Below are 18,475 nucleotides of genomic sequence, written 5' to 3'. Positions count from 1 at the left end.
TATTATTGTTCACACAACAAAAAGTTTCCAGAAAAACTGTATTAAATTTCAGTAGTGATAAACGAAAAATAGAGTTTAATATTTTACTTGTATTGACTTGTTTGAAAAGGCCAATTGCATTAAAAATTGACCATGAAATTCCGGATCTAAGCTTGTTTAGTAAGTGGCGTAGGCATGTAGCACTGTAATATACTTTTGAAAGGTCCCTGCATATAACTTCAATCGTGGTGAATAAAGGTACCATATATTGACTACAAATTCAGGTTTTACTTTTTGAGTATTGCACGAAACCAATTTGACTATATTATGTAATATATTCATTGACTTTTGAGAGGAGACTATCAAACAAGACATGAGACAACCAAAAGCACTAGGTTCTTCATAAAAGGCCATCCAGAAACAAAACCTCATTCCATTATCTCTAAGTGTCTCTTCTTTATCTTTGCCTTCGCATTCGGCGTGTTTTCAAACCCCTATCTATCTACGATCTCTCCTAGAGTTCTTCCAATTTTCTGAAGCTCCCTTTATCCTCTCCTCGAGTTTTTTCACAAAAGATCAGTCATTTGCTGTCTAGCTGTGTACCGAAGGTTGCTTTCTTGTTTCTAACAAGAGGCGATTTGCCGATGGCTCAAGATTTGTATTCTCTCAGGTACTGTGGAGGATTACCCTCATTTTACGGTTTGAGATTAAATCTTAGTCAATGTGGGATTCGGGCTAGTCAGCTAGTGCAGGGGTAGTATTATTGAGCTTTGAGATTCGTTCCAAGTTACAAAGAACGGTCCATATCTACTAATTGTAAAAGATTCCCTTATCAGGTAATGGAGAGGATGTGAATTCATATAATCCGTTGATAGTGAAGAATTCAAAAAAATTCGGAAGAAATTCGAAGTCAGGTAAGTTAAAAGTAAAAAAAAGAAAGGGTTTCGCACACTTAAAAAATAATAACAGGAATGCATTGTACCAAGTTTCTATTTTGTTTCACCCATCATGTTGTTTTACATTATCAAAGTTTTCAAGTCATCAAAGAATAACATTTTTCAAATTGTTACCGAATTTTACATTATCAAAGTTTACAAGTCATCTAATAATAACACTCTTTTGATTTTTTACCGAATTTTGGGTTTGTACCACAGTACCAGTTACATTTTTGTTAAAAAAAATTGTAATCGAATGTCAACTTGTCAAGTCATCTAGTAATATGGGCTTAGCAGCAAAAAAAAAAAAAATGGTACAGACCATTAGATACTAATATACAAGCATGAACCGACATAATGACAGATTCCCAGGAAAAAAAGAAGTAACGTACAGCGTGCTAATTTCTAATGTACAATTACGAAATCGATTCATGCAGCGAGAAAGGTGGGGATATATAAACATGATTCAGACCGAGCGCCGCCTCATAGCAAACACACTACTCAATTCCTCAAATGAGTGTTTTGTACTATCTGAATCATGCATGCCTGTCTACAACTTTACCACAATTTACACATACCTTGTAAATTCCAACATGTCCTATGTAGGCACCTTCTACCCAGCGAAGGTAGCCTAAGCCGGTACAACCCTGCAATGGCACCGCAAATAACAGTTGAACAGTGGCACAAAGCATCACAATGGTTCGAAATAAATCGAGCATTAGCAGTGGAATTTGTCTCGGATGAAAATGTACTTCCCGCTTTTTGAGGGATTTTGCCTTAAAAATTGGAAGTACCCATTCATTTCTGACGAACATTATATACCGACTATTGCTACTTCTTGGATGAATAACACAAATACGAGTGTGACTTATACCGATTGGACAGCAGAAAAGCCACACCCAGCGAGTTTCGGAAAGGACGATGCTACATTAGATCTTTTTGAGAAGATCAAATACAGTGCAAATTGTATCTATAATGAGATAAGCACTACTAGTGCACTAGGGCTTCAGGTTTGATTTCATTAATCATTAACCCTAGCGACTTGAGCTTTGTCTCTAATTAAATTATTTTGCTCTTCTCCAACTTGGTTTTTCTTGGATTTGTCATCGCAAGTTGTTATATAACCAAATAATTTGATCATCCTATACTGAGTTTGCTGTCTAAAACTCTAATTGTGTCTGTTAATTGTTAAATTGAACCAAAATTGTTGTCAGTAGTTACGACAATTCACCTTCGGAATTAGCTACACACAATTAACTATAATTCAATTAATTCAAAAAAATATATACAATAGGACTTTAGCAATATATTATTAAAACTTTTTTGACCAGCGTATCAGGTGTGTCAATGATTTAGGAAAAAAATGAGTCTCTCAATAATAAAATGATTTAGCAAAAAATACTTGCATACCAGAGAGTTATTCAAAATGTTAATCATTTAATCAATGATTTAGCTTAAGTTTATCTTATCAATGATTTCTTGCTGATGCATGTTTATGTGTAAATTGGATTATTATGGAAATATTGACAAGATTTAAGCTGCTACTGATTTGTTGAGGGGTTGCTCGTACACTATATTACATGGATATGGATACTGGTATCAATACGGTAATACAATATGTATCAGATAAGGTACGAAACTATATATGAAGTATTGGGTAACATAGCTAGTACATATTCTAATGTTTTCATTTGCTGGTACAAAATTTTTTATGAACATATCGACCGTCAAATTAAGAACCGGGAAGAGGGCTCTATCTATCGGTCACAATGATTCTTGGATGTATTGCTTGATAGTCAATTAGGGGAAGGGGGTCCAAATTTTCGATAGCCTCTCAAATCCATATTTGGAGTAACAATTCTTTCACTTGTTAATTTATTAAGGACTATATTATATGAAAATAATAATCTATTTTCTTAATTATTTTTGTCGGTTAATAATTATGTATATAAACACTAACATCAGGACTTATTTGGGGCCGTAACTGATACAAGCTCAAGTACTGTCGAGTGGGCCATTCCCGAGTTGTTGCAAAATCGTGTAACACTGGCAAAGATACGCAATGAATTAGCATCAGTATGGATTCTGAGATTGAATTTGTACAAATGTACGCAATGGACTGCAAATAGAGGAGTCTGATATTGAATTTATATCAAGGAACTGCAAATTGAATTTACACAGTACGTACTACGGTATTCGATGTTTTATTTAATAGAAAATTTGTTTTTCCTTCTGACACCTCTTCATCACATGCAGCTGCTGATTAACATATGGGCGATTCGCCAAAACGACACGGCCAGATCCACTCAAAATGTACCAAAACAAAGTTGATTTTGCTGGTCCAAGAGACCTTGAGAAGTTTTATGGCTACTGAACACTTTTTAGGGAACAAGGTGTTGTTTATGGATTAAAATGTACCAATATGTGGTACAATGATTTTGCCAATGATTAACTTTTATAGTATTACTTATATATGCCCTTGTACCTTGTCAATGATGTCATACTTAATTGTTTTTGTACCAGTCAAAGAGTGTACCAGCCAAAACTGCTAAGACTCAATTTACAAGGCAGATTCAAGATTTTGATTAGGAATAGGCACAAAATATTGACAAAAGTACAAATTTTTTTTTTCTCGTGACAAATTGAAATGGAGTGGTTGATAGGGATCTAAAAAAGTTATTGCATGACCGGATACATCACAGCATGATACGCTTCTGTCACAGCATGTGTACTGGTTAAATGACATGACCATTCAGACTATTTTAAAAAAAATTAACATGACAAGGCACGTTATGCAAAATATCACGACACGACACATAATCACGTGACCGGTCACATTTGGACACGTCACGTTTGGTCACGGCGTGCCATGACCACAGCGTGATTAACATGTTGTGACCATTCACGTGTCATGATCATCCTTCCAAATTTGATCACGGCAGGACAAGACACGTGATCCAAGTTATAGCGTTACTAGGCATGACACGGTATATATTTATATCATTAATAGCGATCCTTTTTTTTCTCCTAATAAATCAACGACTTTTTTAAGTGGAGTAGCGAATCAGATTACATTTTTTTTTCTTTTATGCAAATTAGTCTAGATTGATTTTCTTTTCCGCATAATTATTTTTTACTGGATCGTGAATTAAATTCAGAGGTAGACATTATATCCATCCAAAAGTAAACAAAAATATAAAATATCACTAGATCTAAAAAAAAAAATCCGAATTCAGAAGTAGACAAATGCTTACACTCAAATCTTCTTGAGGGGCATTTTAGTGTTGACATACAAAAGGGAATATTTCAGTTTTTGTTGGTTTTTTTTTTTTACTTGATATTGGATAAGCTTTGCGTGTTGTGTAATATGATAATCAATTGTATTTTTGGAGATCATGTGTTGGTTACTTTTTACATGTACTTAATGAACTTGTTATAATTTATTAATAGCTCCAGATAGATTTTTTGAAGGAAATTTGTTAGAATTTAGATGAAATTTCAATTTTACTTTACATATAAAACTGTGTTGGCTTGGAAACAAATCAAAGTTAGACAATAATTTTTTAATTTGAGACCAAGCGCAATGTCAGTTTTATTGTCTCACTCTCACTAGATGCAATTTTTTTAATTATAATTTCTTTTGATATAATAATTAATAAGTATTGTTATATTATTGTTTAGTCCACTATATTTAATTATAATAATAATTTTATTTATAAAAATAATTGTATAATATTAAGTATTTTAAAAATAAAATAAAATCTTTCACAATTAATCTCACGATATAACGAAACATCTATTTTAATACATTTTTATATTTGTTCTCATAGAATCTTCATTGATAGGTCTCTACTTTTTAAAAAAGTAAATTCCTATTCCTGTTAATTTCTATTCAGTGTAATATCATATCAAACGAACAGCACCTTACGTAAATATGAGGAGGGTTCAAATGCATCCAAATTTTTGTGCACTTAAATGTATTTTATCTTTCAAATCATTTTTCTCCGTTTTCAAAGTCCGAATAGTCAATCCGAACCGTTAGATGCGATCTATATATTAAGATGTGCCTGGAGACCAAATTTTACATTTTTTGGAATTTTTTTACTATTTATTAAGCCACTTTGAAAATCGCTGATTTTACATTTTCTGGACCATTGGATCAGCGATTTTCAAAGTGGCTTAATAAATAGTAAAAAAATTCCAAAAAATGTAAAATTTGGTCTCCAGGCACATCTTAATATATAGATCGCATCTAACGGTTCGGATTGACTATTCGGACTTTGAAAACGAAGAAAAAAAATAGAGTACATTTGAATGCACAAAAAAAATTCTTAAAATAGATACAACTTTAAGTTATTTAATAATTATTATTCAAAAAGAATTCTCAAAATAGATACAATTTCCATAAATTAAATATCTTAGAAGGATCACAATATTTTCTATATTACATAGAAGTGACTTTTGAACCGGGATCAATAACTCAGAATCTAAACATTTTTATTTTTTTCCAATAACACATACAAAAATATATTAATTTTTCTTACAGCTGCGAAAAATTCAACCTGAAAAATATTGATCCGGATTATTTGTTACAGTCTTTCTAATAAATCAAATTATATTGTATTCCATCTATTTTCAAAGAAATATATCTAACATTTCTAATATTTCAATACAAAAAATAAAAAATAAAAACAAATTTCTGTTTTATAAAAAAAAAATAGAAATTAAAATTTCAGTCCGTGAGATATTTTTAAAATTGTTACTAAACTTTAATTATTATTATTAAAATAATTTTTTAATGAGGTAAAAATAAAAATGTCGGCTCTTCCAGAAATATATACCGTAAAACCTTGAAAAGAGTATCTCGGATTTAAATAACATTAAAACCCCGCATTGTATTTGTAGCCTCCGATGTTAGCAAGTGTACCTGTCTACGTTCATCATCCCCATAACCCCATTCCCTACTAATAAAACAATAAACAACACCGCAAGTCCATAATACAAGTTACACAGCATAACTGAACACACTTTTCCTTCTCTGAACCTTACCACTCTCTCTCTTGTCTTTTCTCCTTCTCTCCTCCCCCTCCTCCTGTGTCTCTCTCTCCAGGAGGAATGGCAGAGGCAAAAACAAACTGCCTCTTTCTCCTAACCACATTCCTTCTCTACACTCTCTCCTCCGCCTCCGGTTCACTCGACAGTGATCTCACCGCCCTGCTCGACTTCCGCGCCGCCTCTGACCAGTTAGGTGCGCTTTGGACCTGGAACCGCTCCGACCCATCTCCTTGCTCCACGTGGCTCGGTGTCACGTGCTCCGGTGGCAGGGTCACGCGCCTGGTACTGGAAGACTTGAACCTGAACGGTACCGGCGCCTTGTCGGCTCTGTCCCGGCTTGACGGTCTCAGGGTAATTAGCCTCAAATCGAACCTGTTATCGGGTTCATTGCCCGATTTATCCTCTCTCTCTGGCCTCAAGCTTCTCTTTCTCTCTTACAACAATCTTTCAGGGCCAATACCTCCCACAATCTCCTCTCTACACCGTCTGTACCGGCTTGACCTCTCTCACAACAACCTCTCTGGTTCGGTACCAGGTTCACTGAACCAGCTCACCCGTCTATTGACACTAAGGCTCGACTCAAACCGGCTTACCGGGTCAATTTCGGGTCTCTCTTTGCCACGACTTCAGGACCTAAACCTCTCATCCAACTTCTTAACGGGTTCAATACCACCTTCGCTGGCTACATTCTCTGTTTCATCGTTTTCATCCAACCCAACTCTTTGTGGGGCTCCGCTCTTACCATGTCGGGACGTTGTCAGTGACCCGAGCCGGCCCGGTACACCAAATATCACATCCAATGCTGCTGCGCCAGTGCCACCAGCTGCTGCCGTTGTCACCTCGACAGCTTCATCAAAACCAGAGGCAGCCCCACCCCAGCATAACGAAAGAATGAGCCGTGCGGCTGTGCTAGCCATTGTTGCCGGTGATTTTGCAGTGCTTGTATTTGTTTCATGTCTTCTCTTCTGTTACTTCTGGCGAAAATTTGCCTGGAGGAAGAGCACCTCTCGGTTGCGCGAAGGGGAGAAGATAGTGTACTCTTCTAGCCCGTACGGGACAGCCGGCATGGTGGTTGCTGGTGGGGGTTTTGAGAGGGGTAAAATGGTCTTTTTAGATACAGGGGCGCAGGGTGTCAAGAGATTTGAGTTAGAGGATCTGTTGCGGGCCTCGGCTGAAATGCTGGGGAAGGGAGGGTATGGAACAGCCTACAAGGCAGTGTTAGATGATGGCAGCGTGGTTGCGGTGAAACGGCTGAGGGATGTACACGTGGCAGGGAAGAAAGAGTTTGAGCATCACATGGAGATGCTCGGCCGATTGCGGCACCAGCATTTGGTGCCGCTCACAGCATTTTACTATGCGCGTGATGAGAAGCTGCTTGTATATGACTTCATGCCTAATGGCAGCCTCTTCTCCCTTCTTCATGGTAACATTTTTTAATTTTTTAATTTTTTAGGTAAATTTTGGTTGACTATTATTCATCCATCAAGTGGCGTCTCTGACAATTGCTGCAGATCTGTTGATGATTTTTTTTATGTAATTAAATAAATCACACAGTACTTGATAATTAAGTGCTGTCTGCCCCATTTTGACCAAAATTATGCCTTCACCAAATACATTGCAAAGCGAGAAAATTTTGTTTTTCATTTTAAGAAATTTGTTATGAACTTTTCCATAAAATATTTTTTTACTAATCACCTGTTGGTAATGACTTTTATGAGAGACAAAGTATCTATAAAAGCCAAATACAGCACATATGCCAAAAAAATAAAAGATAGTTTTCCATAAAGCCATAAAAGAGAAAGATAGATTTAGAACATAGCTTTAAACACATCACAAGTTTGTTTTATTCCGAGAAAAACCAAATCTTCATGTGAAGTCTTCTTTGGCACCTGTTAGATGGAGACAACAATGACAAATCATTGTTAATATTTGCAATTTATTTCTTTTCGTAACAGGTAACAGGGGTCCGGGACGGACACCATTGGATTGGTCAATGCGGATCAGAATTGCAGCAGGTGCGGCCCATGGGTTGGCCCACATACACCATGCGAACCGGTCGTCGCCTCGTTTGGCACATGGAAATGTGAAAACAACTAACATCCTACTTGACAAGAATTGCGAGCCCAGACTCGCGGATTATGGTTTGGCATTGTTGGGCCCATCTGTTGGTGTTGCCACACGGTCGGCCGGCTATCGGCCTCCAGAGGCGCCCCCGGCAGATTCACGCCGGCCTTGGGCAACTCAAAAGGGCGATGTGTATTCTTTCGGTGTTGTGCTACTTGAAATCCTCACAGGTAGGTGTCAAATGATTTTTCATATGGTAATTTCTGTTTTTGAAATTTTTTTTATACTTGAGATCCTCTCTGTCAAGATACCAATTTCTAAATTAACTTCGTAACTATTACGTCTTTATTTTGGATTCTCAAACAAACTCAAGGTGTGCCATGTTACTGCTTATTTGAACCCCAGATATAACATATTTTTTTCAAATAGTAAATATGAGCTTATTTTTTGAATAATGTACTAAAATGTAATAGTTTCATTATTCCAAAAACTGTAATTGTTTCATTGAATTTATATAATTATCTCTGTCAAAAATAGGCAAGGCTGCGTCAGATTGTGGAGCCATTGATCTGCCAAGGTGGGTGCAATCAGTCGTAAGAGAAGAATGGACAGCGGAGGTGTTTGACTTGGAATTAATGCGATACAAAGGAATCGAAGAGGAGATGGTTGCACTATTGCAACTCGCGATTAGCTGCACGGCTGTACCCCCAGATCAACGGCCCAAAATGAGCCAGGTGGTGAAGATGATTGATGAGATCCGAGTATCATCGGGAGGTGAAGCCTCTCCCTCACACGATTCATTCGATTCAATATCAGATTCTCCTTCTGTGCTTTCGGAGGATACTAGTGCCGGTACAGTTGGGGTGTCTAGTCAGTGACTGATTAATTAGGCTATCTTTTGTTTGCGGGGTGGAGTATGTATTTTTTTTTTTTTTTTTGTGAGCAATTAGAGTGCACAAGCAAGGGTGTATCATAGTGTAATTTGAATGTGTTCTCTCTTTTCTATTTTGGTCTCGTTTGTTCCCTTTTTTCTTAATCATTATTTGCCCTGTGTTTGCTTAGGATTATTGAATAATTAAGTGTTTCATTTTGATGAACGGTAAAAATTAAAATTAATGGTTGGCCAAAATTTTCCTTCTTGAAGGAAATTAATTGTACATCCGACATCAAACAGTCGAGAAATGTAGTGGTGGGCTAATAATTAAAACAGTTGTAGGGGACAGCATGAGATTGCTGTGAATTGGTTCCCAGAACTGGGAAATCTCTTTGCGCCAAAAGTAGATGGATTAAATTTTGCTTTCTTTTTATTAGGGATATTTAAACTTTTCTACAAACTCATCTCTAAAATTTTCTTAAGAATCGGGCATTCGGGTTGATAAATTATAAAAATCTGATAATGATATTAAAACTTGGTTAAGAAGTACAGCATTGATATCTAATTATAACATTCGTAATAATATTAAAAATATTGACGATCTTTAAAAATAAATAAAAAATTATAAAAATCAAACTATATTTTCATACGACGAGGGTTCCAATGCCTCATGCCCTTCATACCTCATATTTTATATCTTCGTTTTTAAAGTCTAAATTGTCAATCTAAACCGTTGAACATGATATCTATACTAAAATATAGTTGAAGATGAAAATTTATAATTTTATAATTTTTGAATTATTTTGACTAAGATGGGTAGAAATCATTGTTTTTTAACGGTCCAAAAACAATAATTTTGTACATATCTTTAAAAATAGTAACAAATTTTTTAAAATTATAAAATTTCATCTCTAGACATATTTTAGCATACATATCATGTTAAGCGGTTCGGATCAATAATTTGGACTTTGAAAACAAAAATATCAAATATGAGGTATAATGAGGTATGAAAAAAAAAAAAAGAGATTTTGGAACCCTTCTCTTTTCATACATTTATATCTATAAATTATGATGTATTCAACGATAAAAATTTAACAGTTTGTATTTATCATTATACGTTAAATGACTTGTAACTTCAATGGTCTAATGTTAATAATTCTTGATACATCATTAAATAATACTTTAATTACATAAAGTTTGATCGTTAAGTTATATATATATGCTCAATGACATACTTGTACGTTTAATTTTTAATTTTCAATTTTATTGATTTTTTTATGAAATTATTATTAAAGGATGTCAAAATAATAATCTCTACTTGATTTAAAAAAAATGGCAATTTTGTATAATTTGTTCCCCTTCTTTCAATGAATCCGTATACTTTCCGGTATTGCAGAGGATCACCCTCACTTTACGGTAAATTTCAACCGGTTTGTTATTCGGGCCGCAATAGGGGACAGTATTTTGGGCTTTGAGATTCGTGCCAAGTTAAAAAGAACGGTTCAGATCTAGTAATTGTAAAAGATTCCCTTATCAGGTATTGCCGTATTGGAGAGGATGTGAATTCTTCTTTCAATCGCACGTTGCCTTTTTATATTTGATTATTTATTTTTCCTGGGGCTGAGACCGAGACTGAGATTGGTCTATTTCGCAAAACAGAAAATAAAGAAAACTAAACAAAAAGGTAAGTTTGGGCTTGTTACGCATTTGTTGCAGAATTGCAGTTTTCGAAACATTGAGAAACGGGCCCGCATTCTGAAAAGGTAAGGTGGTGTCAGAGACATGTGATTCCTGGAATCATTTCTGCTGATCTTCTTCGTGCGTGTCCCGGAGACTAACCGTTGGTGCATGACAAGACCGGTTCTATTTTAATTATTTGCTGCTTATTTTGTCTCCTAATTCTATTCTTCTACAATTTTCAATCTAGTATTCTTTTGGAAGGGTCTGTTTGGCTGCTCTCCACAAAATACTGTTTACGTGAGAAAAAAAAAAATTCACTAAGAATGAAATTTTTTTTTTCCACATAAACAGTCAATTTCAGTTCAAAAATTTTCTATTCCTATTCCTATTTCCATTCCCACTGTGCAGCGGAACAGGCCTGAAAGGATTCCAATGGAAAGTTGAAGTAGCTAATCAGCTTAAATTATTATGCTAAATAGGGGTGTCAATGGTAACTGTTTAGTCGTTTATATGATCAGTATCGTATTCGATAAGACGGATATGGGTACTTTTTTTTTCCATTAGTTTATTAGATATAGGTACGGGTAATTTTTTTTTCCGTTAATAAAATGAATAAGAGTATGGATAATGACTATTTCATATTCGTTACTCTATAGGGTAATTATAAAATATAAATATATATTCAATTTAATTTCCAACACACCTAAATTTACTCTTCCATTTCAATGCCTCTAAACTACATCTTTATTTTTTGATATAATACTTATACGTACATTGTTTTTTTTTTTTTTATTTACATTCTCTATTATAAAAACACAATTTAGTTGGAATTGATAGCATATTTATTTTTATTTTTTTATTAGTAATGCAATTACATATGTGTGAAATGAATGAATTTTTGATGTTTAATGTGTCATATATAAAAAAAAACTAATTATTATATTAATATTTTTCATTATTCACCCACTACTGTTTCATTTTTAGATAATATTAATGGGTAAGAGTAGGATATGGTTAGGTCAGTTTTTAATAGGTATTGATAGGATATGGGTAAGATCAATTTTAATGGGTATGTGTATGAAAATGCCTCCACCCGACCCGTACCGTACCCATTGACACCCCTAATGCTAAAGTATGATTAAATTATAACACTTTACGGTAGAAAAAGATAATAAATATATTTTCATAATTTATATCATTGTGACACACTGTAACACTCTGTCAATCTATTTATCTTTTTTTTCACAATTTGTTTCCTCCTAATTATAAGTTTTTGTAAAGTTTTGCTTCAATAAAAGTAAAAAGTTTCAATGGTATAATTACATAATTGATATTGATTTACTAATTACAGAAATTATGTAATTTAGCGTACACATTCAATTTTTAAAAATAAATAAAACAATTAAGTTTCATAGTCAATTGTCCCGCAATATTCTCAAATTCAATAACACAAAGACTTATAACATTTGACCAAATGAAGCACGAGTGTACTGATTGTAATTGCGATAGAAGAGCGCTGCTAGAAATATTGTATTACGACTCATTAACCAGTTAGTACTACAAGAATAAAGAACAGCTTATCCGCTTTAGAATTATTGTTTACGTCTTTTTACTCAGTATAAATTTTACCTATCAACATACTATTTCAAGTCCTTGGATGAACTGATCAAATACAAGTTAAATAATAATTAATCTTTCTAACTATTTCATAAGAAATTGTGTTTGTAATAAAGTGCAAGAAACACAATTGGATCATGTTGTCAAAAAATATGTTAAGACTTAAGAGTAGGAACCCTTCATTGGTGAACTCAAATCTAAAATCTGTCAATTATAAAAAAAAGGACTTAAGAATAAGTTAAGTTGGAGTAGAACTAGAGTGTTCTTAAGTTCACAAAGTCTCTTGGTGAACTCAAATCTAAAATTTATCAAACGGGCTTCAAATAACGAATTCGAACCATTAAAACCCGTCTACCTTACGAGTGACACGTCTATATGTGAAAATTTTAAACATTCAAATTAATTTAGTATAAAGTCAAGTTATCAAAAAACGTTCAAAAAATGAATGCATTAAAATTAATTTATTAACCTTCTAATTTTGACCGCTCAATTTTATACTAAATTAATTCGAATGTTTAAAATTTTTACATGTAGATGCATTACTTGTTAGGTAGGCAGATCTTAACGGTTCAAATTCGTCATTTAAAACAAATTTGACAGATTTTAGACTTAAGAACACCCTAGTTCTGCTCAGTTGTAGTAGTATTATTCTAAGAGTAATTTTAGCGTGGTGGTGCCAAGGAGGTACAAATCTCCAGCGCCTGCGCAGAGAGAAAGAGCTATTGTTTTATTTTTTATTTATTACGAGGGGAGTTGGTCTCGTCCTTCCATAAGAACAGTTTTGAGATTCTCTGTAGCTATCATTTTGATGTTTTACCTGACATGAATCAAAGACTGCAGAGTGCAGACCACCCTTTATTTTTCAAAATTAATGTCAACGTCAGACGCCAGTGACTCGTAACAGAAAGCGCCGAAGGAAATCCCTAATCCGAGTCGCTTGTACCTGAGAGATTGCAATCACAACCGTCCATTTAATGGCGTGGGACACGGACTGTTAGAACCGTTGGAGAGATACTTTTCCTGTAGATTTATTAATGGGAGTTTGGCGACTTCTTATTGTTTCCATATTCAATAAAGAAAGAAAGAAATGTGCTTTCTCTTTTTCTCTTCTCTCTCTCGTTTTTATTTATTTATTATTATTATTTTTTTTTTTCCGTTGAGACTTGAAAGAGACTGGATCAGGATTCAGGAAACAAGAAGGCATTAAAGGCATTATAAAGAGGGGACTATTTGTCTAGTTGAATTGATATCGGATGATGTGTGTTGTACTGTTATTGTCTAGTTATAGATGTTTATGACTGACAGTTACAAAGGTCGCAAGGAGTGAGAACCGGAGAATTTGGCAGAGACGCTTTGACCAAAATCTGATTGGTAATTTGTTTCGTGTGATTTGAGGTACATGGGGGTAAATATTTAAACAAAGTATTTTTTGCTTCATGCAGCGCTTTGACCATATATAATGATGTTCTGATTTTATAGTCTGTGCCTCTGTGGACGGCATGAAGTCAAAACTGCTCTGTTAAAATCTTTATCCGTATGGGGTTTCCAACGGACAGATTTCAATCCGATATCCAGTTTAAACAATTCGATATGAGCTGAGATTTATTGCAAAATAAATATACAGTGATCTCAATCTTTCATTGCATCTAAAATATAAACACAAGTCAGAATCGTAGATCATAAATCGAAGTATCGAACATATTTCAGTCCGATGCCTAGCAATTAACCTTCCTTCCAGGATATGATTTGATACTGACCATTGGATATGATACACGATATGTTTTGTAAAGATTGATATTATATTGAAAAAATCTACCTTTTATTTTTTTCAGAAAAAGAAAATGGCAGCCACTGCCAAGCCGGGATGCAAACAGATATGACAGTGGTAAAATCATATCTGGATCTGTTTTTATTTTTCGAATACAGATAGGATATTAAACAGATATGGATACAAATTGGATATTAGATAGATACGAATATCATTTGGATAATAAACAAATACAAATATAGATATGATATCGTATAGTATAGATTGGGGTATCGATCTGCAGGGATGGTGTATTAAGAGATCTAAGATGTAAACTAAGGTCTAGGTTATCGGTTCCTTTGGGTTGGTTGATTGTGTTTTGGTTGATTGGTTGTTGGTTGCTTGGTTGTAATGTTGAATTACAACAGAAGAGTAGTAGTAGGTTAAGTGTTTAAAAGATGAGCTTCTAGGGAATCAGACATTCTATCATTCAAACTTGTTTAATCTAGGTTATGGTTGTCATAACAATAGCGGATGATATTTCACCAACCGCATGCTACTGCTAATACCTGTCAGTTGCAAAGTTACTTAGTAGCATGAGGCTCTGTCACCATCCGCACACGTTCTGGGTAAACCGTACAAAGTCTGGTTTCAACTCCAGTCGGAATTGCACACAGTTTGGCCTGAACCGTACATGCCCTGCACTGGCACCAATGCGATCTGAGAGCTGCTAATCATATTCTAGTGTTGATCTCCGGTCAGTCTCACAACACCCTAACTGAGTAAGTACTTGTCGGCTACTTAGCACAATTGCATGTAGAATGATAAGTCCTAATTACTAATATTACAAAATGATCAGGTTCACTTGGTCGGTCCTTCCTCTAGCCTTCGGTAATAGCAACAATTAAGATTACCCCACTATTAGTAATGGAATGCGACATTCGTCTGCTAAACCACGTCCTAATAGGTCCTTTATGTAGTTCGAATACAAGCGGTCAACCGATCATCTTTTCTACTTATATCTAAGATAACTTATATTCTTAGGATGGTTAACCTCCCAAGGGTATGAGTGGATTATGTACTCCATACATACGAGGTCACTTTAAGCACACAATAAACAATAACATTAGGCATAAAATATCAACAAGAATTCAGATCATAGTGCAAAGATAATATAAATGAACAACTAGATTAAATTCATAAGAATTCAAGATTACATGTCTTCACCCTAGAATAGGGTTGCATAGCCGCTCATGGCAGGTTCAACAACAAAAGAAACAAAATATATAAAAAAAAAGATCAATAAAGAGAGATGGAGGGAGAACACCTATACTGCCCCTTATCTCATGCACGTAGTCTTTACGCCTTGTTTCTTCTTCATCTTCTAGTAGAGACCTTGCTATTTCTTATTGATTTCTCCTTTGCATAGCCTCCACTAAAGTGAAACCCTAGTTCTAAGTGCTCTTAGATGTGTATTTTCTTCTATGGTTCGAGAGAGAGATCTTTCCCAGACATCCATTTGCTTAAATAGGCCTTGATTGGGAAGTTAGATCTATAACTGTTGTTCTGGCAGTTTCTGCATGCGGATGCCTCAATAGCATGCGGTTTGGCTGAGATCCGCATGGGCGGTTATAACCGTCTGTGATAGCTTTTCCGGGTAGCATGCGGATGAAGGCATCCCTGCGCTGAGGCTGAGATGTCAGAATTACGTATTTTATAGCTGTTTTTGCTCCAATATCATTGAAAATATGCAATTATCTAAAATCAAGTGAAATAACAAAAAGGAATATGATTCTCTATAAAATAAGTAATTGTAACTCGATAAATGACAATAATATAGGCTAAGTGATAGGGAAAATAACGACTTATTTGACCCCTATCACACCTCCAAGCATAAACCTTTGTTCGTCCCGAACAAACAATCTGAGAATTTTGTTTGTCCCCAAACAAAATGCAAAGATTACGAATGTGAAAGATGCTAGGGTAGTAATCTAGAAGTCAATCATATTTGTTCATGAATTGGATGATTAATATATCATTTTGTTCCATGAGTGTTATTGCATTTATGAATCATTCCGAGTTCATGACTGAAATTGTGAGACTTCATAATATAGATGATAAACATTCTAAATTGTCACTAACCAAGGTAATTAGCAGAAACATTAATTAGCCGCGAGAAGGTTAGTATATGAATTAAATGATGGTTAAGTTTCACAAACCATAGACAAGGAGTTGTCATTTAATCACACATGTATTTGACTGACTCTAAATGAAACGTTATATGGTATTGTGTTTGTGTCATTAACGGTTTCATTTCAGTGTTAAGTTCTAAAGTATGAGGTGTGGTTTTTCCTACATGAGAAGTGTGTATTCGTAAGTGTTATTTAGCGCTATCCGTAAAAGGGAGCTATAACGGTGATATTTCATTACACATGACTTGTGCGGAGGAAGAGACGCTCACCAAGAGTACTATCGTCCCTCGTATTACTATACGAGTAATAGTAACACTGGGTCCCTTGATAGAGTAGGATTATCCGTATACGGTATGATTAATGGAGATTAATCATATATGATAATCTATTACAGATCAAGAAAAGATTAAGTTTGCAAGGGTGACACATACCTACTTTGAACGTAATCGGTTACTATGAGTCAAAATAATTAACACGAGTAAATAGTTTACTTAAGGATCGTGATATTGTACTAGACAATATCATCTGTCTAATTAGGGGTCATAATGTACTGCCATGGGCCACTTATGATTTAGAGAAGTTAAAATAGTTTTTAACTCTATTGCCAACATAACACAGGTCCTATCGGGTCAAACCAATTGAAGGTGTTTGGACCACTCTAGTAGTCTCTATATGGCAAGATAAAATAGTATTTACAACCCCAATACAACACTCCAATTGCAGGTGTTCTGAGCACCCTAGTAGTGTCTACAGATAGCAAGATAATATGGCATTTACAACCCTAATACAACACTCCAATTGAAGGTGTTTGGAGCACTCTAGTAGTGTCTACAGATGGCAAGATAATAGGGCATTCACAACCCTAATACAAAACTCTAATTGAAGGTGTTTGGAGCACTCTAGTAGTGTCTCAAGATGGCAAGATAATAGGGCATTTACTATCCAAATACAATACTCCAATTGAAGGTGTCTGGAGCACTGCAATAGTGTCTCCAGATGGAAAGATAATAGGGCATTTACAATGCAAATACAACAATACAATTAAACGTATTTGGAGCACTCTAGTAGTGTCTCTATATGGCAAGATAATAGGGTATTTAGAACCCTAATACAACACTCCAATTGAAGGTCTTTGGTGTACACTAGTTGTGTCTCTATATGGCAAGATAATAAGGCATTTACAACCCAAATACAACACACAAATTGAAGGTGTTTGGAGCACTCTAATAGTGCCTCTAACTGGAAAGATAATAGGGCATCTACAACCTTTATACAACAGTCCAATTGAAGGTGTTTGGAGCACTTTTGTAATGTCTCTATATCGGAAGAAAATAGGGCATTTACAATCCTAATACAACACTCCAATTGAACGTATTTAGAGCCCTCTAATAATGTCTCTATATGGCAATATAATAGGGCATTTACAATTCAAATATAACACTCCAATTGAATGTGTTTGGAACATTCTAGTAGTGTCTCAATATGGCAAGATAATAGGGCCTTTACAACCCTAATACAACACTCCAATTGAACGTGTTTGGAGCACTCTAGTAGTGTCTCTATATGACAAGATAATATGCATTTAAAACCCTAATACAACACTCCAATTGAAGGTGTTTGGAGCACCCTAGTAGTGTCTCAAGATGGCAAGATAATAGGGCATTTACAATCCAAATATAAAACTCCAATTGAAGGTGTCTCGAGGACACTAGTAGTGTCTCCAGATGGTAAGATAATAGTGCATTTACAATCCAAATACAACACTTCAATTGAAGTTGTTTGGAGCACTCTAGTAGTGTCTCTATAAGATTAGATAATAATGCATTTACAACCCTAATACAACACTCCAATTGAAGGTGATTGTAGCACTCTAGTAATATCCCCAGATGGTAAGATAATAGGACATTTACAATCCTAATACAATACTCTAATTAAAGGTGTTTGGAGCACTCTAGTTGTGTCTTTATACGGTAAGATAATATGGTATTAACAACACTAATAAAACACACCAATTAAAGGTGTTTGAAGAGTAGTGTCTCTAGATGGCAAGATAATAGGGCATTTACAACCCTAAGACAACACTTCAATTGAAGTTGTTTGGAGCAATCTAGTAGTGTCTCTATCTAGCAAGAAAATAGGCATTTACAACCCTAATAAAACACTCCAATTGAAGGTGTTTGGAGCACTATAGTACTGTCTCTATATGGCAAGATAATAGGGTATTTAGAACCCTAATACAACGCTCCAATTGAAGGTCGTTGGTGTACACTAGTGGTGTCTCTATATGTCAAGATAATAGGGCATTTACAACCCTAATACAACACAACAATTG

The 18,475-nt window shown here is 34.9% G+C and overlaps 1 protein-coding gene across 1 annotated transcript; it reads left to right on the top strand.

The window, feature by feature from the left end:
• The first annotated feature begins 5,916 nt into the window (after window positions 1–5,916).
• On the top strand, window positions 5,917–9,036 carry LOC144568568 (leucine-rich repeat transmembrane protein kinase family protein). Its single transcript, XM_078318937.1, has 3 exons — window positions 5,917–7,392; window positions 7,925–8,263; window positions 8,571–9,036. Exons 1-3 carry the CDS (start codon window positions 6,030–6,032, stop codon window positions 8,909–8,911), a joined length of 2,043 nt encoding a protein of 680 aa, XP_078175063.1. The 5' UTR covers window positions 5,917–6,029; the 3' UTR covers window positions 8,912–9,036.
• The last annotated feature ends 9,439 nt before the right edge of the window (window positions 9,037–18,475 follow it).

The sequence above is a fragment of the Carex rostrata genome, chromosome 17, assembly GCF_964058835.1.
Source record: "Carex rostrata chromosome 17, lpCarRost1.2, whole genome shotgun sequence".
In the NCBI taxonomy this organism is placed as follows: domain Eukaryota; kingdom Viridiplantae; phylum Streptophyta; class Magnoliopsida; order Poales; family Cyperaceae; genus Carex; species Carex rostrata.
This window is presented reverse-complemented; position numbering and strand designations above follow the sequence as displayed.

Coding starts and splice junctions, on each gene's coding strand:
- LOC144568568 (XM_078318937.1), top strand. CDS start 6,030: ATGGCAGAGGCAAAAACAAACTGCCTCTTTCTCCTAACCACATTCCTT. Junction 7,393..7,924: donor CCTCTTCTCCCTTCTTCATG/GTAACATTTTTT, acceptor TTTTCGTAACAG/GTAACAGGGGTCCGGGACGG. Junction 8,264..8,570: donor GCTACTTGAAATCCTCACAG/GTAGGTGTCAAA, acceptor TGTCAAAAATAG/GCAAGGCTGCGTCAGATTGT.